Source organism: Acomys russatus, chromosome 10 (assembly GCF_903995435.1).
Source record: "Acomys russatus chromosome 10, mAcoRus1.1, whole genome shotgun sequence".
Classification (NCBI taxonomy): domain Eukaryota; kingdom Metazoa; phylum Chordata; class Mammalia; order Rodentia; family Muridae; genus Acomys; species Acomys russatus.
Window position 1 is genome coordinate 54,911,042 of NC_067146.1, and position 27,240 is coordinate 54,938,281.

General features: G+C 47.4%; 1 protein-coding gene across 3 annotated transcripts in view; it reads left to right on the top strand.

The window, feature by feature from the left end:
- Dpp6 (dipeptidyl peptidase like 6) overlaps window positions 1-27,240 on the top strand; it is an 846,101-nt gene that overhangs the window by 214,386 nt on the left and 604,475 nt on the right. The window contains exon 1 of one of the 3 annotated variants that reach the window (XM_051152205.1): window positions 244-746. The exons of the other annotated variants lie outside the window; for them this stretch is intronic. Coding sequence (XP_051008162.1) covers window positions 522-746 — 225 coding nt within the window. The 5' untranslated portion in view covers window positions 244-521. Of the gene's footprint in view, window positions 1-243; window positions 747-27,240 lie in introns of those variants that run through there. 3 annotated transcript variants of the gene reach the window in all.

Consider the following 27,240-nt stretch of genomic DNA (forward strand, 5'->3'; position numbering starts at 1 on the left):
TCCCCAGGTGTCATCTCTACGGCGGGAGCTAGGTACCCCGCTGAGGAGGGGAAGGAGGAGCTGCACAGGGCCGGGGCGGGGACCAGAAGATGAGCTGGTCTCTAGGTGGTGCCAAATAATGGGGCCTAGACATGTCCCCTCCCTTGGCGTGCTTCTGGTATCTTGCCTTCTTTCCATCTCTTTGGTGAGGCCGAACGTAGCCTTGGCGAGGACTTTAAAAAAAAAAAAAAAAAAAAAAAAAAAAGCCAAGCAGAAAGAGAAAGCAATCACTCCGACCCCTGGCTTCCGCGCCGCCGGGGAGGGGGCGGAGAAGCTGAGCCAAGGCAGAGTCGCTCAGCACCCAGGCGACTCGCGAGTGGCGCGGAGCTGCCGGGCTCGTCTTTTTTTCTTTCCCCACCGCCTCCTTTTCCCCCCTTCTCTCTTTTCTGCTGGAGGGGGTGGGGAGAGGGAAGAGAGACAGAGAAAGGAATTTTTTTCCCCCGAAGCATCCAAATCAGCGAGCCAGAGCGCGGTGGCGGCCCATGGCTTCGCTGTACCAAAGGTTCACCGGCAAGATCAACACCTCGCGCTCCTTCCCGGCGCCCCCGGAGGCCAGTCGTCTCCTGGGCGGCCAGGGGCAGGAGGAGGACGCGGGCCCGAAGCCCCTCGGGCCGCAGGCGCAGGCGGTGGCGCCCCGGGAGCGCGGTGGTGCAGGTGGCCGACCCCGGTTCCAGTATCAGGCGCGGAGCGACTGTGACGAGGAAGACGTAAGAGCGAGCATCGTGGTGGGTGGGTGGCGGTGGTGGGGGCTTCGGCGGGATGCAAGGGCCTGGCGACTCCTGGAGGTCTCTGGGTCCCCTGCATCTCTCCCTGTGTTCTCCCTGCTGTGAGGGAGGGAGCGTACTCAGACACTCTTCTTGGCTCCTGATCTCAGTCACCATAGTCCAGAACAGGTCTCTGCGGTGGTGGTGAGGAGTTGGTGGCTGGAGCAGGAAGGGTTTTGGAGCTGCGCCTGCTTGGATGTGAACTATGCTCGGGATTCGCTAGATGCGTGGATATCTGTTTGTAACCGCAGCCTGCTGTGATTCCCAAGGAGGGAATTAGATCACTGTGTGCTTGGAGTTATGCTTTATGTTTATTTTCCTGCTTTGGGGCCCAGGGAGCAGCTAGTTCAGGTTCCTTTTTTCTTCCTTCCACTTGTCACTGCAACTATCCAAGGTGGCCCTCCTTTCCTCTCCACTCTGCCCCTTTCTCCTTTTCACTATCGCCAGACACCTTCTCTCACTACACACAAGGATTGCATCTGTGATATCTGTAGTGCTCTTTTCCAGGGGGGGGGGGGGAAAGTGGTAGCTTCAGAGCCCGCCCTCTGACCCGGGCCCAATACCCCTTTCACCAGACCTACTAATTTGGGCTGCAAGCCCGTGGTCCAGCAACTCTACTTAGACTGTGCTCCTCCCTTAAGAAGTTCTCAGAGTGGTCTCTTACTCTTGAGGCTGGACATGTGGGCTTCAAAGACTGAATTTGCACATCACCCGGGTAATCAAGGACTTTTTCAGGGCACCAGTGGCTCCAGAGATAGGTTGAAGGTCTTATACCTTTCCAGCAGGTCGGTGCCATTAGGACTGGCAGGGAGGGAAAGCTTTTTCTGAGACCTTCTAATTCCAAGGAAAAGAGACAGCTCCCAGGTGAGCCCTCAGGCAGGCAGCTCTGGCTTGGCTGGTGCAGCCTTTGGAGGCACCTGGGGGGTGTGGTGTTTGAGGAGTTTCTGGGATCCCTTTGCGATGTAGTCCTGCATCACCTGGGGCTTTGTACAAGCCTCTTAGTCTCCTTTCCCTTTTCAGGGCAGCCCATTATCCCAGTACCCAGAAGGGGACAGGAGGTGTGGCCTTGAGATGTAAGAAGGCTTCAGTGGTTAGTAAATTTTGGTGCAAGGGAGGTGCATAGAGAGGGACAGTGCTTCCACAGGGGATGGAGGTCTCAATTCCCAGAGCTTACAAAACCAGTGAGGCTGTGCTATTGCTAATAATGGGGTTTGTTTTGCTTTATGATGACATAGGGACTGTCACAGAAGTGATAGGAGTTGGTAGAAGGCCCACCCATAGCGATGCATCATTCATCTTTCTGGTCATTTCCAGATTACCCAGGCTAGAAAAGATACCATGAACTAATGTCCCTCACTCTAGTGAGCCAGTCTTGAGGACAAGGGACAAATTTTTCTGACATCTGGTTCAAAGAACTAGAATCTTTTGAGGAGGGTATTGAGCAATAAAGAATTCTGGAAATTCTATTATTTATTTAGTATCCTGGGGACCTAACTGGGTTGCAATGCAGGCAAGACACACACACACACACACACACACACACACACACACACACACACACAAATCTGGCTTAAAAGCTTTGGATTATGGGTCTCCAATGGTTTTGCTCTGCTAAGCAGGCTCTAGGTGTCGCTAGCAGAAAGGCTAGGCAGGGCAGGGAGCACCAGCTGGTCTCCACCCATCTAGACTGGGTTTGTTTGTTTATTTTTTTTAATACCTTAGCTGAGAGCATGCATCACCCTCTTTTCATTTTGAGGCACAGCTAGAACTGCCTCCCAGATAAGCCACAGTCTATGGCCAGCAGGGGAGCAGGGACATCAAATCAGTGTGACATCCACCATGAAAATTCTGAAGGGTGGCTTCCTCTAACTCAGACTCATCAAGTCCTGACACCTTAAAAAGACAGAAATGTGTGCTTACACCCACCCACCCCTGCACATGGCCATTGGCCAAGTGTGTTTAGTATACTGTGGTGTGGATATTTTTCCATTATTGGGTCATAAGAAGCATATACTTTTTCTACAAAGTAGCAGTTGTATGGGATGAAGAAATATGGTGGGGGTAGGGGGTGGTATTCATCAGGTGCTCCTCAGCTTTACAGGTAGAGTGCAACTGTCATGCCGAGGATTCACAAAAAAATGAGTAGATTGTAGTGCCTCTTACCACAAAATTAACAAAAATAGTCGTGTGAGGTGGTGAGCATGTTTGTTTACTTACAGCTCAGCCTTCTTGTTTGCTATATGTGCGTGCCGCATCATTGTGTACAGCGCCTATGTAAGCAAGGAAGCGTTAGGTTTCCAATGTAGAGTCAGATGAATGACACAGAGCTAAACGTGGCCTCAGTGTAAACACTTCCTTTTTAAAAACCTGACAAAACCTTCACCAAAAGACAGAGAAGCACAAATCAAACCATTTGTGTTCCAAGATCAGAGGCCACAGTTTGCTTGCAATAAAAGGTAACCAATAAAGTCATTGGGTTTAAAAACTAACTGGTAGACATGCCAAGATTGAAGAATCTAGTGTTATTTTTTTTTTAATCAAGTGGAAAGCAGACAGTGTGTGAGTGGTTTAGACCACTTTGATTTTTTGCTCAGGAGCACACTTGGTGTGTGTGTGTGTGTGTGTGTGTGTGTGTGTGTGTGTGTGAGAGAGAGAGAGAGAGAGAGAGAGAGAGAGAGACAGAGAGACAGAGAGACAGAGAGACAGACAGAGAGAGAGAGACACAGAGACAGAGAGAGACAGAGAGAGACAGAGAGAGACAGAGAGACGGAGGCAGAGAGACAGAGACAGAAAGAGAATATCTTTAGGAATCCCCGGCCTCTTTGAAGCTGTCCAGGGTTCTGAATGCGCTCTTTCCATGAGCTCATAGAACACCTCCGTCACTTACGTCTGAGTGAGCAGTCTGAGTACAAGACTGGTGACCTCATCACGAACCTGTGTTCTGCCAGTCAAGCATAGCTGTTGCAGTATCCAGTGTCTTAGTTTACTTTCTGTTGCTGAGATAAAACACTGAACAAAACCACTCTGGGGAAGAAAGTGTTTATTTAAGTTTTCAACTCTTAGGTCATAATCTATTATTGAGGAAAGTCATGAAAGGAACCTTGAGGAAGGAACTGAAACAGAGGCCATGGAATAACACTTGTTACTGGATCTCTTAACCTGTTTTTTTTTTTTTTACATTTTTTATTAATTTATTCATATTACATCTCGATTGTTAGCCCTTCCCCTGTTTCCTCCCATTCTTCCCTCCCTCCCGCTTCCCCCCTTCTCCCCTCCCCTATGTCTGTGATTGAGGGAGACCTCCTCCCCCTATATATGCTCTTAGAATATCCAGTCTCTTCTTGGTAACTTGCTATCTTTCCTCTGAGTGCTGCCAGGCCTCCCCATCCAGGGGACGTGGTCAGAAAAGGGGCACCAGGGTTCGTGTGAGAGTCAGATCTCACTCTCCACTCAATGATGGAGAATATCATGTTCGTTGGCTAGGTCTTGGTAGGGGTTTGAAGTTTAATGCCTATATTCTCTCTGGCTGGTGCCTTAGTTTGAGGAAGACCCCAGGACCCAGATCTGCCTGTCATAAAGTTCTTCTTTTAGGTTTCCAGGACCCTGTGGGTCCTACTATTTCCCCATTCTTCCATGCTACTATCGCCTAAAGTCTCAATAGGATGTCCTCTCCTCTGACCCACTTTCTTGGTAAGTAAAGTTTTTCATGGTACGTATCCTGTTTTCTTATATGCCTCAGGGCCACAGCCAAAGGGTTGCGCCACAATTTTAGGCTGGAGCCTCCTATATCAATCATTAATCAAGAAAATGTTCCACAGAATAGCCCATAGTTCAATTTGATGGATGGCTTTCCTCAATTGGTGTTCTTTGTCCCGGATGACCATGGCTTGTGTCTAATTGAAACAAACAAGCAAACAAACAGCCATGACATACTGAAACAGCTTTCCTGTCCTGGTCATCTTATGCTATTAAAAGACATATCTTAAAAACACAGTAGGCTTTACATACCTTGTCCATGGATCCAGAAAGGGAGTTTTTTTAAAGGCAGTATAGTGCAGAACTATGTGCGCACACAAGCATGAACGCTGGGAGAAGGCTCAGTCAGTCAGAGCTTGTCTCATGAGCATGAAGGCCTGAGTGTGTGTCCCCTGAACCCATGTAAAAGCTATAGAGGGTGGGAGCCAGGAGAATCCCAGAAGCTTGTGGTCCAGCTATCCTTGTGCGTTCTATGGGAAACAATGCGAGACACTGCTCAAGTAAGATGGAAAGGGGCAAATAGCACCTGAGGATGTTTTCTTACCTCCACAGAAGCACTGTGCTGCTCCTCCATCTCTCTCTCTCTCTCTCTCTCTCTCTCTCTCTCTCTCTCTCTGTGTGTGTGTGTGTGTGTGTGTGTGTGTGTTTCAACCATATTTAAATCAAGTAAAACAAACATGTTTGTGCATGACTGAGAAAAGGTAACTTCTGCAACACTTAAGGTATCTGCAAAGGTAAAATCTAACGAAGTCTGCACAGAACATCCCTGCATTACCGTTAACAGACTAGTAGTGAACAAAGAAACCACACCTGTGCAGGCACTGACATGTTTGACACTGTGTTTGAAACCAATGACCTGTGCAGGCCTGCCACATGTGCAGGTCCACAGATGGCCTCTTTGGGTGGAGTCATGGTTAATCACAAGTGCTAAGTTGATGGAGTCTGGAATCGCCTAAGAGACAGGTCACTGGGTGTACCTGTGGGGGATGATTTTGATTTTTGTTGGGTTAGTTGGTTGAGATGAGAAGGCCCAACCACCACAGGCAGCACCATTCCCTGGGCTGGGGTCATGAAGTATATAAAAAGGAAAATGTGAGCACCAGCCCTCACCAGTCTGAAACATACCATGTGACTATCAATCTCAAACTCCTGTTGCTGTGACTTCTCTGCCATGGGAGACTGTGCCCTGAAAAAGTAAGTGGAAATCAAACCCTTTTCCTTTAAGTTGCTGTTCCAGCACAGTGACAAAAGAAAGAAAGAAAGAAAGAAAGAAAGAAAGAAAGAAAGAAAGAAAGAAAGGAAGAAAAGAAACTAAGATGGCAGTGTTGCCCTAAGAGAAATAAACCCAGAGGGTAGTTTATTTTTAATCAGTTTGCTTGTAAATTTTACATTTATTTAGGCAAAGGCTATTAGTTGGAAAAACCTCTGAGGAACCAGTAGCCAATTTTATTTAAAAGGCATTGGGTAGAGTTAAAAGTAAGTTGACTCTAAAAAGCTGCTGAAAGTGGTTTTTAGTGATATTTTAGTGGCCTGCTATTGGAATTAACTGTGACTCATTTTAAAATATTAGCTTTTACCAGGACTGTACTTGAACATTTCTCTCCCATCTCTGACAGCGTCCTTCACTTTTGGTGACTCACATTTTTTTTTTAATGATATTAACATGTTGACACTTAAAACCACAAGCTGGCCAAAGCTGAGATCCAATGACAAACCACTACCCATGATGTCGGCCAACCCAACAGGTCCAAGTTCTCTGCCCTGCATGGCCTTATAGCCCTGACCTGATATTTCAGTGGTGTGATGTCATGAGTCCTTGGGATTTATCACTTTGGAGACTGACTTCTTAAGTACCTTGCTGCCATGAAGATGCCCATACATTCTGAAAATGCTTTCACCAGTGTTAAGTGATTTAAAAATTTTAATTCCACCTTATTTTTCTGGCCTGATTTTTAAAGAGAAGTTATAACTGCTGTCCTCTCCTTTCCAGGACCCCTTATCATGGCATTAGCAGCGCCTAGAATATCTACTCCCAGAATTGGTATGACGAAGAAGGGGATCATTTAGAGCTGTGACCAAGAAGGCACCCAGGGCTGCCTTATTGTGAGGGTGTTCACTGAGCTCACCTGCTGTAGGGATGACTACCGCTCTGACCTTCTGCAGATAACTAACCCTCAGGCGGAAGTCGAAGTCTTCTCCCCACCCTGGCATACTTTCTCCTTCTCCACAACGTCTCATACAAGGGTCTTGATACCAGTTCTTGTTTCTGGCCGCAGCAGTCCTCTTTTCCTCGGCAGCCGACTTGGGTGTAGCGCGTTCCGCGCTGTGGTTAGGACACAGCCTGCACACAGGGTGCCGCAAGTGTGCTGCCCACCTCTTGATGTGATGACGTGATGTCAGTGCTGCCACACGATTTCCTCTTTGTCTTGGTGCCTTCCGAACTTGCTTCTGGATGATGGCCATTCTACTCTTTAAAGCTTTGTGCCTTGTGCTTCTCATGGTACTGTTTGAATTCCCCCTCCTTCCTTCCCTCCTCTCCTTTTCCTACTTCCTCCACCAGCCTCTTCCTCTCTTTCCCCTCTCCCCCCTTTTGATCCCTCTCTGATCTCAATCCTTTGGCAAATCCTTCCCTTCTGCTGCCCTTTAAAGCTGGTGTCTGGTGTCTGTTCATCCCCTTTCATGCTTCCCTCACCTTGTGCAAAGGGAACGTGCGTCCCGTGGCTCCAGGCAGAAGATTATACAGACAGCTTTGTTACCCGGGATGTGCTTCTCTGAAGATAATTTCCGTTGGCTTTTGCTTTTTTTTTTTTTTTTTTTTTTTTTTTTAAAGTGGGCAATTCTAGAGTGGCAAGGGCTGTGGGATAACTGATTGCTTTGCCCAAGCTCTCCTAAGACATGTCAACAGCTTTACAGATTATAACAAAATATCTGCATGAATAGGTCACTAATTCCTATTGAAACAACATAAGCACACAAGAGCCACATCCCGCCCCCCCCCCTTGTCCAGGTTTCTTTCTTCTAATAAGATTTCCACTATTATGTGAGCTTTGAAACCCCCTCATCTCTTGGTCACACTATCGTATATGTCACTGCTGGACACAATCTCTCTTTATTTTAAAATATTTTTTTAAAAAATCTAAATAACTGTGCTTAACACTAGAAACATCAGTGCTTAGGTAAAGCAAATGGTCCCTTAGCTCTACTAGAAATTCATTCAATAAGAATTGGCCAAAGTCACGCTATGTGCATAGCAAGGACATGCAAAGTGTTTCCTTCTAAAATCGGTGTCTGTGATCACAGGAGGCTGGAAGTGCTACAACAAAGTAGCACATTGCTCTGCACAAACAAACAAACAAACAAAAAAAACAGTACCACCAGAATGAGGAGTGAAGCCAAAAACAGTATCAAAACTGCCTCACCCCTGCTCTGTACCCGTGAGGAGGTCCAGGCAGTGCCACCCCTGCCTCACCCCTGCTCTGTACTGTGAGGAGGTCCAGGTATCCCTGCTCTGTACTGTGAGGAGGTCCAGGTATCCCTGCTCTGTACTGTGAGGAGGTCCAGGTATCCCTGCTCTGTACTTTGAGGAGGTCCAGGCAGCGCCACCCCTGCCTCACCCCTGCTCTCTACCTGTGAAGAGGTCCAGGCAGCACCACCCCTGTCTCACCCCTGCTCTGCACCTGAGAGGTTCAAGCAGCAACCCTCGCCCCCCATCTCATGTCACATACACAAGTTGCCTTGACCTGGGAGGAAAACTGAAGACGGGCCTGATCTTTACACTCAACACTAACAAGAAGAGGCTGCCCTGACTTGTTACTGGGTGGGTCAGTTGTTAACTGTGAACCACAGCAAGCACATTCTGACAAGTTAACAAGCTTTTGCTCTTTAAAGGCAGGGAAAAATGTGTTAGCAGGAGTGTGATCTCTTCCCAGGGGATGTGAGCTGTTGGCAGTGAGGGATTCTGAGGTGGGTAGGAAAGCCAAATTTACATGGCAGGCTAATTTTTAAAAAATCGTTGCCAGCATACACTTCCAAACATTACATGGATCTGTCACCTATAGGTTAGAGGACCCTGAGAATTAGAATTTCATAATATTAAATTTGTGTCTATGGTGTTGGCTCATTTTCCTGCCTGAGATGAACCTTCACCATGTGGGAGAGGCTGTTTCTAGACGCTGGCCTGGGGCAGTCTTTCATTCCTTCCATAAAGTAGAACTTTTTCATTTCTTACCCAAAGCCTTTTATCCTTTACAGTTGGATTGATGAATGAGTTTAATTTCTGTGAGCAACTGGCAGGAGCTGCTGAGTGAGATGTACACGCCGATTGCACCCGACCCTGCGCCTTTTAATTACTCTGACGATAACAATGCATTAATCAACTGCAGGAGAAGTGCTTCCCTGGGTGTGCAGTATTGATCCTCTCGTGCAGTGTCGCCTGTAAAAATCATAATCCCATGATCCTTTTAAAATTAAACTGTGGTTAATAAATTGAATGTTAAGGGCACAGAGGGACCTGCAGGCCATGTCACAGTTTTCTTCCACTTCAGACTTATCCATTTGATTTTATAGAGATGTAAAACACACACACCCTTTCCCAGGATCAACTTTTACAACCATTTTTCCTTAAAGAGATCCAGCCTTCTGAACTTCTTTTGGGTGGAATCTATTTTTTTAACCGATAGCCTATAGATTTACAGATGATTAGACTACAGTGCCACCAAGTAGGTGACAGCAGAGGAATCGCGTAGGTTCCTGGACCCCGAGCCTCACTCTTTTTTTCTGTGTTTGCCACTGTACTTAAGTTGGTAAATGAACTCAATTATGCCAGTGAGTTAGAAATGGTGCTGAAGAGGTGGCTCAGAGGTGAAGAGCATTTGCTGCTCTTCCAGAGGAGCTCGCAACCCCCTGCAACTCCTTCTTCAAAGGATCTGATGTCCTCTTCTGGCTTCTACCGGCAGCTTCACACATGTGTGCATGCATACACATAGACACGCACACATACTTATAAGTGTTTTCTTTTAAAGTCCAGACATAAAGGATAAGTGTGAATGTTTTGATTCTGGGGGGGTTATGCTATTTGCCAGGAGGGAGCAGGGCCAAGCTTGATTTCACTGCTGTGAGATTCACCCACTTTCCTCAGTAGTTTTTCTTCTGTACAGGATAAACAGCTTTGTGTTTTCTAGTATCACTCATATGCATTTTAAGGACAGCAAGGGGTTAATTTTTGGTCCCACTATGGTGAACATATAAAGGCACACACACATACATGCACATGTGTATACATACACATGTACACACACACACACACACACACACACACACACACACACACGAAAGCCAAAATTCTACAAGAGCTCTCAGATCCAGGGAGTGAAGGTACAGGTGTGCAGGGATCCCTGGCTTCCCAAACTTGTAGAGGAATAACTGTTGGGGTGGAGCTCTCAGCAGCCCTGAGGAGGACAGCTCCTAGAGAAAACCTGTAACAGTGTACAAGGGGGGTGGAGGAGTCCGTGTCTGCACACTGGAAATCCCTTAGCTCCCAAAACAGCATCTATCTCTAACAGACAAACAAAAAGTCATCTCAGCCAGTACATATATGCCTACAAAGGACCTAGAGATGTTTGGACATCAGAAAAGTCATCCTGGCTATGAGCCCAGTGGAGATGAAAAACAGAAACACATACACACACGCATGTATGCACGCACACACACAGGTTTATTTCAATTCAAATGAAACCTAATGTTTTTGAAGATCATCAAAGTCACTGTAAAAATCAATTTTTAATCTTCTGTACTGGTTAGATTTCATGTCAGCATCAGCATTTTCCTTAGATAAGTTTGGGCCAATTTTAATGTAATGCTTTTTCTTTTTTTAAAGTGGAGTAAAGGGTAAAGGTTCCTGTCCCAACTGAGAATTGATAAAGTGGACTTTTTTTTTGTCTCCCACTCTTTGGAACAAGCACATCAGCTTTCAAACAGCAGTGGCCTCCTCACTGTGTTACCCACAGTACATGTATCTAAGTTCGTATCTCCTCCCATATAAACAACATATGCATCAAGCGCCATGTAGCCGTTCTGCCTGAAATTTGCAATGTCCGCATCTGAGGTCAATCCCTATGACCCTCATGTGCACACTGTATATTATAGACATGATCTGTGAAAGAATAGACTTAGGGTGACATCGAGAAGGGGAGAAGGAATGGAGGCAGGGAGTGTGGCAAGCACTTAGAGTCAGAGACAGTCACTAAGGGGAGAGATTGGAAGAGGAGGTAGAAATGGGAGGAGTGGGAGGGTATGGTGCCTCTGGCAGAAGCTTGGAGAGCAATGTCTGGTTTGCTGTGTCTGTCTGTCTGTCTGGAAGTCAGTGGTGTTGCAGACAGTGCTGCTTAGATAGGGTCTGCACTTACCCTGGGGAGCCTGTTGATGACCTCATACAGTCCAAAGCCCGAGCAGGCTGCTGCAGAAGACAAATGCCTTCCATGTGGACAGATAATCCTTCATTTCTGGGAGCTGGTGGGCTCTGTCATGGTGGATTGCTGGGTGCACAGAATGCTCCCTGAATTTTTTAAAAAATATATGTGTATGAGTGTTTTGTTCCCAAGTATGTATGTATTGCATATGTGTACCTGGTATCAGAGCAGGTCACAAGAGGGCATGGATCCTCTGATACTGGAGTTACAGACAGTGGTGAGCTGCCCTGTGGGTGCTGGGGATTGAACCCTGGTCCTCTATAAGAGCAGCCAATGCTCTTAACTATCGATCCACCTCTCTAGCTCTCTTTCTGAGTTTTGAGGGCAAGTGCATCCCATCTTATACATCATAAGCTTTGCAGTTCTCTGATGAACTGATGTGGAGGTTTCCCACAGGAAGGAAGCAGAAGCTGTGGTACCTGAGCGTGCTGGCCTCGCCAGCTCCTTTCTCAGGGGAGAAACAAAAAGATGCTCCCCGAAGGCAAGATCTCGTGTGCAGTGTGTGGCGATCTGGTGGGTCACAGAGGGACAGGACCAGGTCTCTAGTGCATGGCAGCCTCCTAAGTGTCTGTAAGGGTTCACTTAGGAACATGGCCTCCAAGAGCCTTGTGTAGAGGCTGTGCAGTCAGAGCAACAGAGAGCCTGGGCTACGCCCTCAGGGTTGAAGGTTCTACTATAGAGAAATTCAATTACCTTGTCCAAGCACTTAGCTTGTTTCCATGATACATGGACTTGTACCAAGGCTGTTTTCTGCTTAGGTGAAGGTTATGTGCAGTTTCTGAGCATTTCCCTTTAGTACAATCTTCTTCTCCCCTGTTCTGTTATTGTCGTGCCTGTTTTAATTTCTACCCTGCATGTAGAAAGGGCACATAGGGCGTCTGCCCATCTCCTTCTTACTTCCAAAATTTTAGCTCTTCAAAAAGGATAGGAAATTCAACCCTTGTTCTTCTCCCTCATTAACTGTCTATTAAAGGAGGGGATGCTGGGGAAGGCTGGGCACTGTTTCTATAGAAACCAAGCTGCTGGTACAGCAGGGCCTCTGGCTTCTGTGTTGGGCAGCTGGACTTACTGAATGCAAAATCACCCACATCATTCCTCATCGCATCTTTCTGGCCTTGTTTATCTGATGTCAGTCAGCATATACAGGAAGCAGCTCAGCAAGTTCCTGAAGTGGACTGCACCCCCCCACCCCCACCCCCACCCCCCGTCCTCCCGCTCCCCCCCTCTGCCCCAGTGACCTCTACCCCTGCTGCCTCTGTGCTTTCATTTCACTACATCAGGAAAATTAGCATCTCATTCTCTGGGGTTCTGTGCTGCAGGGGTTCCTCCCAGAGTCCCAGGGTGCAAGGAAGGCTTGCCTGTCACTGGCAGGCCCTCTGCATCAGCATCCCCTGCCTGGTACCTGAGAAGCATGGTCCTACTTACACAAGGTAAGTTTCCAGCTCTACTCAGGAGCTGCCTTTCCCTTCTCAAGCCCAGCCCACAGCCTGCTTCCTTGGGTTCTCTCCTACTGCAGGCAACTGCTCTTCAGGAGCCCTGCATAGATTAGATCTACATGCCACAGGCAAGGCTGCCTCATCCCTCCCAGAGCAGTGACCTGAAGGCGTGATATGGTCTGTCTTTTGATAGCATCAGGCTCAATAGCTTTCATTCTACCAGAAAACAAAAACAAAAACCCATAAAAACAAAACAAAACAAACAAACAAAAAACAATCAAACCAAACCACCACCACCAACCAAACAAAAAACAAAACAAAACAAAAAACCAACAAAACAAAACAAGAAAAAAAACAAACCAAACCAAACAACAAGTAATTCCCACTGGCTTATCTTCCAACACCTTCTCCCAGAACCCCCTTCCCCTCAACACACACACTTTTTTCCACCTGGCTGCTCTCATAGGCTGAGGCTCCAATTTCCTCTAAGGGAACTTTCTCAAGAACCCAAAGCATCCTCCCTGGTTAGAATTAGTGTCCACCTTACTTGCTACCCCCAGGACTTCTCACCCCCTGCTATCTTTTTATCTTTCCTTGCCACAGTGTCACTTTCTGATACATTATGCAATATACTCTTGTCATTTCTGTTGTCTGTTGTCAGAATCTTGGCTGGACTGGGAATAAGGACTTTGGGCTGATTTGCTATCTGGCCCACAGAGTGTCTCAAATTTCACAAGGGCTCACTGTGAAATGACTCAGCGGTGATGCCATACCTGCCGTGCCTCTGATCCCTTCCATCAGAACAGGCCTGCTTTCTTAACCCTATTTGCTAATTGTTTTTGGCTGCTGCTGCTGCTGCTGCTGCTGCTGCTGCTGCTGCTGCTGCTACTGTTGTCTACACTTTCCCTTTAACTATAATACTGGGGATATAGTCCTGTGTCTCAAGTGTGCTAGTGACACTGGTGTGTCGAGCTATGTTCCCAGTCGTCATGTTAAAATGGAAAGCATCCCAAAGCAGTGCTTTTGAACTTTTCCTGTGGATTCTCCTTAGTGTCTGCAGGAGAATTCTCTGTGTAATATTGTTGGGATAAGCAAAGGCCTTTCTGGGCACTTGGTCTAAGGGAGCAGATAGGCAAGTGGCTGTTCGTTAAACGGCAGCATGGAGGCCAGAGAGATGGCTTGTCAGTTATGAGAAAACACTGCTCCCCCAGAGGGCTCAGGTTTGCTTTCCAAAGTCTTAACAGCTCCCTGTAGCTCCAACTCCAGGCGAGCAGATGCCCTCTTCTGGCCTTCGTGGGCACAGCACTTATGTATTCATACACATACACATAGATACACATAAACATAACTATATTTTTGAATGTTGAAAAAGATAATAGCCAAATGTGGTTTTGTAGGTTCAGCATTTAGCATTGTAAAATTCTGTGCTGTTTTTAATAAGTTTGACAAGTATGAGTTCAATTACAATATTCTTCAACCATTTTGCTGCTGCAGTTGTTGTTGTTGTTGTTGTTGTTGTTGTTGTTGTTGTGTTATCAGAGAATAGAAGTAATAGCTAAGGGCCCCACAGAAGGAATCAGTTCCTATAAGAAAAATGGGCAGTTAGTTACTTTGATCAGAATTTGCATTACGTCACTTGATGTAATTGAAACACACACACACACACACACACACACACACACACACACACAGCTCCTCTTTCTATGATCACATCTTTATCTGGTAGATAGTAAATCAAATGAGAGTATTTTTGAGCTCTGCATCATTAGCAGGAAACTCAAATTTCCAGACCAAATGCAATGTTTCTGCCAGGAAAAAAAAAAAAAAAATGGCCCTGTGTTTTATAATCTCCCTGAAATTGCTTGAGGCTCTCTGGCTGTGTATAGCACCCATTTCTATGATAATGTAATCAGAACAGTCTTGTAAGATGGCGCTGTGGCAGGTGGCTCAGACCTTCACCTTAGCTCTGTCACTCTGCAGATGAACTTGGAGGCCTGGCCCCCAGGTGATGTCAAGGCTGGAAAAAACTAAGATGTGTAGGACAAAGGTCTGCAGCTGCCATACAGGGTTGAGTGCAGTGTAGGTTTTGGATACTTGCCTATCTATCTGTATTCCCTATGGTGAGCAGTGTGACATCCCTGGAGGGTTGACCCAAGGCCTGCCCTGTGAATCAAGTCATCTCAGATGCTAAGCAGGTAGCCAGAGCCTTGTGGGAAAACTGCTCCCTTCATCTAAAGGTACATTACCACTTGTGAAAAGTTCTAGAACTACCAAAGTGTCTTGGGCCCAGCTTCTTAACCCGTGAGGCTCATCACTAGTTTGAGGTCATTTAACTCAGTGTGGAGGTCATGAAAGTTTTGGCAGCAATACAAGATCTCTAAATGCATAACAACCAAGAAGTAACTCAAAGGCAAACATGGAATGAGCCAGAGATGTTTCCAGCAACAGTGGTCTGTGTTGTGTCGGCCAATGGCACAGCCGCCTTGATTCTGAGCTTATTTTGTGTGATTTATTTATGTGAGGAGATATTCTCAGCACTGATAATTATAAAATCAAAATATCAATCAACTCCAAAAAGTACTAAAGATGCTATATGTCCCAAACAACTTAATATTTAATCAAGATTTAATTGTTTATATAAAATAAACAAGCAACCCGTTCATTAATATGTAAATTTACTTTCAGTGTTCATAAATTATGAAGTCACATGCATAGCAGAGATGTGTCAAAATAAATTTCTTTATGTCTTATCATCAATATATATTAGATGTGAATACCTATTTTATATGCCTATATACCTGGTGCTGTGTAAAAATTTCTTAGGGATAAAAGGTTATGAAAGGACAAAGTTTAGGAGCCCTACCTTACTGACTATGATTAAAGTCGCTGCTCAGTCTCTGGTCATTGGGTTTCCAGGTGCCAAGGGGTCCCAGAACAGTTAAGAGCAAAAGATGAATAGAAATACTCTTTCTGCTGTCATCACTTCAGGACCAGGACCCTGACAAAGCTCTAAAGCTCAGCAGCCAGTTTGAGTGCAGGGAAGACAGTATCAGTGGGGCATCTGAATAGCTACTGCATGTCACCAGAGGTGTTTCAGGTCAGCTTTATGTGCTGGAGATGACTTGAGATCCATGCAGCAGCAAGGATGTCAGGCATAAGGTCCACAGAGCTGACCCTCTGCAGCCCCTCCTGTATGTCCCAATGGGACCCAGTGAGAACCCTACATGAAGTGAAGACCTCAAGGTGGTGTACTGTGAGGGCAGTTTCTGCATGTCACTTCTAGCCTTTGGATATGGACCACAGGCACATCTGGTGTAGGACATACCAATGACCTTGAAGAGGTGGGGCAGGATTGGATGGGTCAGAGGTTGAGGAAGAGGCAAAAGTGTGGTGCATAATTGGCCACTGTGGTTATAGGGGGAAACCTCAGAGGACATGGATGGCTAGCACAGCTTGCAAGGGGACATGGGGCATGGATGACTTCCAGGGCTGGTGGAATTTGTCACTCCTAGCATTCTTCCTGGACTGCAGGGAAAGCCCCGCATGCCTGTGAGAATGACTGTGTTCATTGATATGTATAGGCCATGAAATCCACTTTAACCAGCACCCAGCACAGACCCAAGGCTGTGGTTTTGAGCCTTGGCTTTAAGCTACTGTACTGCTCTGAGTCCTGGGGTTCCCAATGAGAACAAGCAGGGGAGGGCAGGGCACACAGAACTGAACAGACTGTTGCTCCCCAAAGCAACTGTGCCCTTTAAATATTTTACTTGAATGTGCAATTTCAGATGAAGGAAAGGGTCTATGAATTGAATGTGCTCTCCTGGAGGGGCAGTCACTTATTCTATGAACTCCGAGATATCCAGCAGGCTTGTGTGATGAGATGTTCTCATTACAGCGCAGAGAGGGGCTGCATGGAGGAATGAGCCCAGCCTGTACTCATACCACCATTAGGGTTGGCAGGACTAGTTATTGTTTGTTGGTTGATTCAAAGGCCCCCAGAGACAGGAAAGTGCAGTGGCACTGCCTGCTCCAGGCTCCAACCTCTGAGCTTGGATGCTGACTCTGCACCACTCTGTGTGACAGCTTCAGGGTTCTTACATAGGGGAGTAAGGGAAGTAACTGCAGCATGCTTCACATCCATTAATTAGGAAAGCTGGATTGATATGTCTGAATCACATAGACTTGCCCTTGGCATGCCACGGACTGGCCCAGGACTGTTGTATCATTCTTTTTTATCAGACACAGTTGTTGCTGCAAATGGCAGAAAACTGAGTGGCTGCAGTTTAGATCTGGCTTGGGGCTAGAAATGGCCCAGGTGTGGGTGGTTCGGTAGGCCGTGCTGATGTCACCATGTCCTTGTGAAGCCAGCATGGACGTCAGGGAAAGAAGGAAGGGAGAAATGTAAACAGGCTACTTCCTTTCACCTGAGACACATTTCTCCTTCCCACATTACACCACAAGCAACAGAGGGGTGCCCCCCCAACAATAACCAACCAGTAGTCATTTCTGTACCTGTGACCCCCAAAAGGGGCGTCTACTAGCAGATGAAAAGCCATGTGCAGAAAGAAGTGAGGCATACAATCCTCAAGCCAGGACCAATAGAAAGGAGGAAGGAAGTCACAGGAATAGTGTGGTGGAGTGCAGCTAAAACAGGACCCCCTAAAGTCAGTGGTCTCAAAGCTCTGGGGCCCATCTTTTGTCTGAGGCATTTGAACTATTGCCATTAAACTTTACCTTCCCTTTTCTCTGCAATTGCCCCTGTCTTTTTAATTCCTTAGCTGACAGAGGAGAAGAACCAGATCCTGGCAGGAAAAGTGTGGATTTATATAAGTACATACATAGGCTGACTGATGAGCTGGTTATGACGGTTGCATGACGGTGTGCCCTCCTGTCCAGGTTTCCTTGAGCATGGCTTTGTGCCCATGCCACCCTTGCTGATCATCAAGGAGACATGGTGAGCACAGTGATAAAGGTTCCTTCCTCCATCTTTATTCATATATTCAAATTCAAGCCCCAAGTTATGGGATGCAGAACGGAGCTTTTGTGAAGATGCGGCCCCAATGAATGGGATTGGTGTCCTTATAACAGATCTTAGAGAGTCCCTAGCTCTCCACCTTCCTTGTAGAATACATTCAGATGCCACAGTTTCTATCCTGGTCCAGGGCCCTCTGCAGAGCGTGACCACCCTGGCCATGACCTCGGGAGCCAACCTCCAGGTCTGTGAGAAGTCAATTTCTATGGTCTCTGGTACCCACCTGAGTTTTACTCCTCACTTCTCAGAGATGAGGAAGGGCATCCTATTTGCTCTGATTCTGGCTTCCCTGGTGGAAAAGGTGCAACCTGGCTGCTTTCCCAGGACCAGGGTGAAGCACAGGCGGTGCAGGCAGCATTGATGTGTGATGTACGTGTATTACCTATCCCAGAAGCCTCCACAGCCCCTGAGCTCGCTCACCTCAGGCTGACTTACCGGGCAATGTGACAAAGAAGGCAACAAGAAGTACAACACAAGCAACACAATGGAAATGGACCCAAGTTTGTGTTGGTCAAACTTTTTCAATACTTTCTACAAATTCACAGTGACCAGGATGAAACATTCTGAAGCTGAAACCTTAGTGAGTCAGGCACGAAAGAGTGTTGTGTGATTTTCCTCAGGGAGATATATGAATAGATATGTTTATCCTAAATAGAGCACCAGCAAAAGACCTACTAAAAACTTTGGCTTGGTTATATACAGGGGTATGGGTGAGGGGTTACTTACAGAAGCATGATGACTCAAAGGCAGCTGTGCCACAGAAGGGCCACCCCAGCCTGGATGACAGCTCACACAAGCTACACACCTTGATCTCCCTGCATGTCTCGCAGTTACCTGGGTTAGTCTGGGAGAGTCTTCTCTCCCCAGCAATAACTTTTGCTTATCTAGCCTTGAGATGACTTTGCAGGTCTTGTAATTTTCAGGAGCTTCCTGAGGCTTCTTTGTTTCCTTCCTACGCCTTAAAGAGGTCCTAAAGGAAGAACTGTCAACATAATGGATGGTGCATGGTTATAAACTCTGACAGTTGGTGCTGTTGCCTAAAACAGTCAGGGGCTATGTGAGCACCCTAGAGGTTCCCACGTGACCTGAGGACCACTTACTTCTCAGGACCCAATGTGCAGTCAGTGTGACAGAGAAAATCAGGAGTGCCCTGGAAAGACCAAACCTGGGGATATCCACGGTCATCTGCATTCCTTTCTCAGGCAGTGTTTCTCGCGGCCTACGCTTTCTAATCTCAGGCTTTTAGGAATAGGGGTGTCTACCTCAAAAGTGGGGAACACTTTTGGAAAAGGATGAGAAAGCCTTTCTTACCTATGGGGCAAGGTGCAGATTTGAGTGAAGTAGGCCAGAGGGAAGAGACAGTATTATTAATTTTATTTTGGTTTTTTTGAAACAGGGTTTCTCTGTGTGTATCCCTGGCTGTCCTGAACTCACTATGTAAACCAGGAGGGCCTCAAACTCACAGGGATTCACCTGCCTCTGCCTCCTGGTGCTGTGATTAAAGGCGTGTGCCACCACGCCCTGCTCAGAGGCAGTATTTTTGATAGCTCTTTAATAGACAGGAAGGTACAGACACTTCCTGTCTTTTCTGCTAGCTCCCCACTGCCATCAGAACACATGTGACAGTTCAGAGTAGTCACCACCTGCTGGCATTCTTCCTGGTCTTTCTGGCTCCAGCTCTGTCCTGTGCTCAGAGCAGAGTTCAATAAACTCTGTTGATGAGAGGAATATAAGATTTCACTTAAAAATACAATTATGAAGAGCCTCGCTTAATCTAATTCATGAGCATCAGCAGTGTGTGCGTATAATCAACTGTCAGCGTTGCGGCTCCTTCCAAGCAAGATCAGGCCCTTGTTAGTGCCGAGCTCAGCAGGAACTGCTGGGGCAGCATCTAAGCTGTCCTGGGAAAAGCTGTACATAGGTGGGAGGGGTGATGTCATCATTGGTGGTGGTTCATCTTGCGAGCGTGTGAGCCTGAGTTTGATCTCCAGGCCTACTTTAAAAGATAGACATGGGGGAGTGTGCTTATAATCTCAGCACTTAAGGGATGGATAGAGGCAGGCACCTCACCAGGGCCACATCAGTGAGCCCAGGACAATGAGAGACCATCTCAAAACAACAAACATGCCTAGTGTCTGAGGAACACCTGATTAATGACCTCTGACCTCTACATTCATATATATGTACATATATGTGTATGTATATACATATAAGCATATACATATATGTACATATGCATATATAAATATGTATGCATATGTACTTCCAGATACACACACACACACTAATTTTCACATGTAAGAGGATTTTGTGACCAAAATTTTTAGAAAATGTTGAATTCTTTAAAGTTCTTTTAATGGCTTAAAAATATCATTGTACTTCACAGTGAATAGCAGAAATACTAAGTAGAGGTATTTTTGGAGAGATTTCACACTTATTTGTGTCAGTTTAGGTTGGTCATAGAATTGGGGACAGACCTTGTCCCTCTTCACTCAGCAGCAGGAGGGACTTCACTTTTGGTCCCCAAAGCCATTGTTTCCCTATTCTGTCACAGAGCTTTGAAAGGCCTGTTCTCTCTTCCATATTTTATGCCTGTACAGCCCGACACCACAGACTGGGTGGCAAAGAGTAACTCCTATTTGTTGCCTCAGATCTATGGTTTCTGGAAGCTCAAAAACAAAGTATACACAAGTCTCTCCCCTCCTGGTGGCTTGGAGGATCTGCCTCTGCCTTTTCAAGCTGTAGGGAAGGGTGGGCCTGCTGTGGATCTGCCAACCATAAGGGGGCCCTCCTGCGTGTGTCTCTTCCAGCTCCCAGTGGTCCTGAGAACCCAGCCCTTGAGTCAGCATCTCTTCATGTCCTTGTCCCCCACCCCCTTCTTCCTGGCACCATCTCCAACTCTGTCTTTTCCTTTCATCTAAGAAGCACAGTTGTGAGCACCTGATTCCACTTAAGGTCATGTTCTGAGAGACTGGGCTAGGCAAGCCTCTTCACAGACTGTTGACAGCCTATGTATCTACTGATGAATGATAGACTTTTTAAAAATATGGCATATGTGTAATGGATTATACTCATAAGAAATAAATCTCATCATTTGCAGCAACACAGGGAGCCAGCTAAAACAGTCATGTTAAGTAAAATAAGCCATGCACATTCAGGCAGGAAGCTCCTCAGAATACAGAGCAAGCAGATGTGTGTTGTGACTTTTTCCTGGCTGAGCAATGCTTCATCTACTCTCTTTCAGGCCACTGATATTTTGCTGGAAGTCTTTAGGGCATGCAACTTCACTTTATGGCCCCTTTTCCTGAGAGCGCCAATAACTCCTCAATCGAAGCTTGCTGCCGCTCTGACTTGCTCCCAGGGCCTTCACGCTTCGTAAACAGAGGCCTTGATCCACCTCAGTGAGCACCACCTGTGTCCTCTGCTTTCTCCTCCTTCAGAGCCTGAGCTCATGGAGGGAAGGGCTGTGCCCGGGCCTCAGGGGCCTCCATGTGACCCCCGAGCCCACACTGTCCACCTCTGCTCCTCATGATAGCCATCTGTTCCCTGACTCAACAGGCAGTCCCGAGTGGTAGATGAGACCATCAGTGCTGTACCTCTAGGGCTAAAACTAAGGAAGATGAAGGAGCTCTGCACAGGCCTCCACTCAGGCCACCCAGGGGCTGTGACATTTCTACATTATTCAGTATTTCCACCCAGATGCCCTGCTTCCTGCTGGGTCTGGCTTAATAGGAAGGAAGCTATTTTAAGTGTGTCCTTTCACAAAGCAGCAGCCACATCTCTTGGGGCCTCTGGTTCCTTCCCAGACAGTGGATAAAATCCGTGTTTGGGGACAAGCAATGAGCAGAAGGTTTAGTTAGGGAAGAAATGTAAAATGTCACAAATCATTAAGAACAGCAGTGCCTCTACTGCTCCATGTGTCCAGCCTGTCAAGTGGCTCAGTGTACACCCCCAGGGACACTTGGCTGCCACAAGTTTACCTTGCAAAGTGACCCATTTCTGCACTCAATCGGGCCTTGCAGCCTGCATACAACAGCGTGTCTCAGTCACTCAGTGTATTTGCACCCTCTCTGACCCCTGCATCTTCCTTTCACATGCCAGGCTCTTCCTGTCTCCTGCCTTGGCATGCTGGCTGCCTAGGACCTCTCTGTATCATTCCATTTCTAGAAAATGGCAATCATTTTTAAGACCACTTCAAGGTCATTTTACCTCTTGAGGCAGCTGTTGGAGGTGGGACAGCCCTCTGCTGCCCCTAGAGTGAACCTGCCAAGAGGTAAATCACATAGACATTAGACTTCTAGAAGTGACCTCTTCCCTCACCCTGTATGTCCACTCTGTCACTGCTGGTTGTCTGCAAGGATGTGTCTTAATTTGTTTTTAGAATCTCTAGAACTATGCGATAGTTATTATTAATCAGAATCTTGACAGGGTCTAGAGTTGTCTAGGACTGGGCCTTTGGGCATGTCTGTGAGGGGAATTCTAGATTCCCGAGGCCTCTCACCCTTTGTGTGGCACAGTCCCATGAGCTGGGGTCCCAGATGGAACGAGTGAGGGAAAATGACCTGAGTGCCAGCACCCCTCTCCTCTGCTGCTGCTTCAGATGCAATGCCTTCTCTTGCTGCCACGCTTTCCCACTAGGAGGAGCTGACCTCCTGAGCCAGACAAACCCTTCCTTCCCAAAGGTGTGTTTGTCCGGCACTTCGTCACCTCAATGAGAAAAGTAACTAAGACAAGATGAGAACAGAGACATGTTGAAGATGTGGACAAAGTTGGTGAAAGACAGGCTTCCCATGGGTCATTTTTATATGGCTCCCCCCTGCAATTTATGAACCAGGAAGTCATCAATAAATCCAGTCCTTAAAGATAAAAGTAAACTCCAGAGTATTAGTCTGGTCTGGAAACTGACTCATCTTTCTAGGAAGAGCCAGATGATAGGGATTTTGGCTTATGAACCATATGGTCTCCTCTTCAACTTCTCCCCTCTGTGATGCAATAGAGCCACAGACAAGTAGGAATGGCTATGGCCACTACACTTGCTTTAAGGAAACAGAGACAACTGGATTTAACCCATGGCAAGTGGTGGGTAGATGCCTGACTGTGAGGAATGAAATGAAGATGGCCATGGCTCGGTTGAATGGACCACAGACAACCGTGAGCTGAGCCACTTCTTCATTGAAGAGAGAAACAAAAAAAAAGGATGGGTTAGCTCCTGGCTCTGAGCTGGTGACCCAGTAAAGCAAGGATCTCATGATGGACAGGTGGTAGCCAGAAGCTCTCAGACTTGCATATTGGTGAAGGGTCTCATGGTAGATGCACCATGGCCAGATGTTGGCCAGCTGTGCCACTGGTTTTCCACAAAGCTTCTGAGAGGCACCAGCCACACTCAGGTTGCAATAAGAGGGAATCTTTGCAGAACACCAGCCAAGGAGGCAGCACAAGAAAATCAGATCCGCCAGCAAAGAAAGGCTGAGGGTGAGAGGCTCTGGAAAATTCAGGGGTCCCAGAGAAATGAGAACCACTCAAGGTCACCCAGAAGGCCAGGGAACAGGCTCTGCATAAAAACAAAGGTCTAAGTTCCCAAGGCCCCAGGAGTAGTCAAGGCCCTGGGCTTCAAGTGTGTGGAAGGTCAGTCTGAAGGGCGGAGACTTGGGTACAAAAGGCAGAAATGATCACTGGGGCATATGAGGTCAGTTTTGAGAAAGTCATGTCTTTGTTCTGGTTCCATCTCAGAAACGAGGCATCAGCTGACTTGCTTTGTACTAGGCTGGCCTCGAACTCACAGCGATTCACCTGTCTCTGCCTCCCGAGTGCTTAAAGTTGTGCTCCACTACATCCGGCTTTGGAGCATCGTTCTTACCAGGGCACATTAGTACATTGCTAATAAGGCAGTTTTAATGCCACTTCAAATAATGACACTCCACCCCCCCCCCCCAGTCCTCCCATTCGGCTTCATTAGAAAGCTCTGTGAGGACAGCCAGCCAGGAAGTTGGCCAGGTATTCCCAGCTCTGTCAGGTCTACTCTGCCATGGTAACTAGATACCATCCCCACCCTCTGCTCTCTCTCAAACACCAGAGCAGTTCTTACCCCTCACACTGCATCCTGCCTCTCTGCCCTCCATGAAGTCACGTGATGGCCTACTCTGAACACAGTTGCTTTGCCGTGGCCACTGTGTCCTTAGTTCTCATTGGCATGAGTGCCAGTTCGATGCTTGGCTAGCCTTGGGTCCAGCTCACTGGCAACTTTTTCTTGGTGCCTAATGTGGCACTAAGCCATGGCCTTGCCTGAGTATGTGGCCTTTGGGTTATGTGACAATGGATCTGATGGAGCAGGGTGGGGGGGACAGTGACGTTACTTCAGTGCAGCCATCATGTCTTCTGCCTCTCTCAGTACAGGTCCATAGAGTGCTCACTGTGAACTGTCTCCTGGTCTTGCCAGATTTCTCCATGGTCCTCTTAGTTCCCTATGGATGCTGTTTCTGTCATATCATCCCCCTGGCACGAACTCAGTGACCCCCTAAACAAATCCACCATTGGCAAGCTAAACCCCCACCTCCTCACCTTGGACACCAGCTCACTGCATTTAATCTAGCTGCTTCTCTTTGAGCTCTGAGTAACAAGCACGTTCTAAGGTGATCTTCACAAAGTAACTTCTCTAGTGGCACGATCTGTTGTTCTTTAGAATTGGAGCCCACGGAGGACAAGACTTCTCTGGAATCCGGGACAAGACACACATGTGACGGATCTGCCCAGAGACTCTGGCTGTCTGTCTATGCACTCTGAGGTTCACGTCCCCCTGGATGGATGCTGATCTCAGACAGAGAACAGAGGTGGAGGTGGCCACTGCTTTACCTGGCTTATATGGCTTCCATGTTCTTTAAAAAAGGGAAGCTGGAGCTAGCTAGTTCTCAACATCTGCATTTGACATCCCACTTACACTTTCTTTCTTAATTTTGTGGTGAGGTCTCATGTAGCCTAAACGTGTATCAGACTTGATGTGTAGGCAAGAATGATCTTGAATTTCTGATGGCCCTGTCTCCACCTCCTCAGCGCTGTGATTACAGGGTGTGCCACACACCACGCCTAGGTTTTTCAGTGCAGGAAAAGGAACCCAGGCCTTGCATGCTGGACAAGCACTCTTCCAGCTGAGCCACATTCCCAGCCTTCCACTCAGAGTTTCTGGGACGCCACATTGATCACATGACCGGGTCATTCTGAATCGGTAGCAGCATCAAGGTGTATGCTCTGGGGATGGGCAGTGGGATTGGCTGGGGACTGATGCTTGGTTGAAACCCAAGGGCTCTCCAGAGCTCACTGTGTTATCTCCTTTTATGGGATTCCTCCCCAAAGCTCCTTTCCAGGGTGGTTTTAATGCCAGCAGCCCTAGAAGGTGCAGGATCCCTTCTGTCTCTATCCTGGGATGGGTGTGGCTCCTGCCTGGACCCCACAGTGCCCATCCCAGTCCTACCATTGCTCACTTACCATTCTCATGAGTGGTAGCCACTGGAGCATGTCTGCCATTTAGAACAGACACACATCAACCAGGCAGAACTGGAGTGAAATGCAGGGGATGCTATGAGGAACACAGGGAGTGATGCCTGCCTCACTGGACATAAACACAACCAGGGTCCCCTTGCCCAAATATCCCTCTGTGAGAGAACATTGAACCTGAAGAAAGCCCCTCGCCACCCTCACTGTTCCTACTGGTTGGAGGAGCACAGGCTAGACCCCTCAGTAGGTGCCATCCCTGTTGGCTAAGCTACCCTCCCCAGTCCAGTATCTATTGGGCAATTAGCTTTAAGGCATGATTAGAAAGGGCTCAGACTAGGACCAGGCTAATGATGTAACATCTCCATCCTGAGCCCCAGAGCTTCTCCGAAGGGCCCAGCCTGCTGATCACATGCATGAGAGATAAGGCTGCGGCCCAGAGAGGGTCAGGGGTTGAGGGACACTCCTGAAGCTGCCAGAGTGAGGACCTGTACACCTCAGCAATATGGTGTTCTTACCTTACAAGTCCTCACTGCCTCCTAGGCCCTTCCTTTTTAGAGCTGTGGTTGTGGATTAATATCAGCCATTACTGCCTTCTTACTCCATACAGTCCTGTCACAGTACCCCTTGGTGAAGGTCCCCTCAGGGCAGAGCCCTCTCCAGTCTATGCTGCAGCCAAAAGGGTCCACAATGGTCCAGGGCATTTAATTACAAATATCCTCTACCCTGAGTTTTTAGATTTGGTCGCCAGGGCCGTGTGATGAGTATTTGAAAGGTGGCTGATGCAACTGGGAGCTGAACTCCAAGCATTACTTCATCCATTTTAAACTCACATCACTGTATGCCGCTAGTGACTCCCACACTGGGCATCATGGGTTTGGAGGACAAGATGGGAGATTTACACCCCGTTGAGTCACAGGAAAACATGCTGACTCATCCTTTTGGTGTAAGATCCCTGGATGAATCTGTGGGAAAACAACAGGGTCTCAGTCCAATTCTCATAGTAAAACAGTCCTTACTTTAAGCCGGGCTCACTGTCTTATCCTGCCAGCTCCTGATCCCAAACTGTTTCCTGGGAGACTGAGTAGCCATCATGCCTCCTGAGGACTTGGTTAGGCAGCCTTAGGATGGATGAGAAAGAGAACAGGTCCAGGCATCAGTTATAGAGAGGAAGCTCAAAGCACCCAGATGGGCAGGGCTTCGAATATAGTCTGTGCTGGGGCAAAGTGCTTATAAAGGAGCCTGAGACAGACTGTGATTTCATGGCTCCTACAGGAGCTTCGCACTTTGGATGACCTTGGTCAAGGTGAGGGAGAGTCGTGAGAGAAGTTGATGCAGACACGTGAGAGGTGTGCAAGGTCTTCTGTTGGTTTTGTTTTCTCTCAAGATGACTCTGACTTCCATTTGGGGACTGGAGCACCGTATTTGCCTGGGGCAGGGTCGTCCAGAGAGAATGGATGGAAGATCCTGCTGAGTGGGACCTACCTGTCTCCTAACACAGGGAACAGAGGGGGACATCAGCTGAACACTCAGAAGACACACCTGTGTCCTCTCATCTAGCTCTCCATTTTCTAAACACTAGCATCAGTATCAGTAAAAACCCTGAAAATGTGTGTGTGTGTGTGTGTGTGTGTGTGTGTGTGTGTGTGTGTGTGTGTGTGTAGAAGAGCTTTCTCGAAGGTTAAGTGAAACAACTAGGATTTGCTGCTGGGTTAATAGAAGGTGAAGCGGGTATGGAGATGGAGGGAGGCTTCTGGAAGCACCAAGGGATGCTGACAGTGTGCTGGAGACAGCTACCATGGAAGAAGCGCTCGCATGAGCCAGTGATGCCCCCATCTTCATTTTGATGTCCTTGTTCACTGTTGATATTAAAGGAAGAATGCGAGCATCAGGGACATTCTCTGTTTAAGGCACAGACAGCAGGCATGCCTGGAAGAAAAACAAGGAGAACCACTGCTGTGGACTCCAAGGGAGGCTCCTTGCTGAGAGCACAGGAAGCGTGTATGCTGGGGTGGAAGCAAGGGTAGCACAGCCAGCATCAGCAGCCAGGGCAGATCCAGCAAGAGCACAGGCTGAGAAGTTAAGATGCAACCTGTGAGCCTAGGCACAAGGGCACTATAGAAAGGAGGCACTCCTGAGTGCTCAGTGCTCTGGGAACACAGGTGCCTCCGTGTGATGGGGGCATGGTCACATAAAAGGGAAGAGGTCACCAAACAGTCTCAAGGTAGAGAGGACATCACAGGCTAGATGAGGTCTATGTT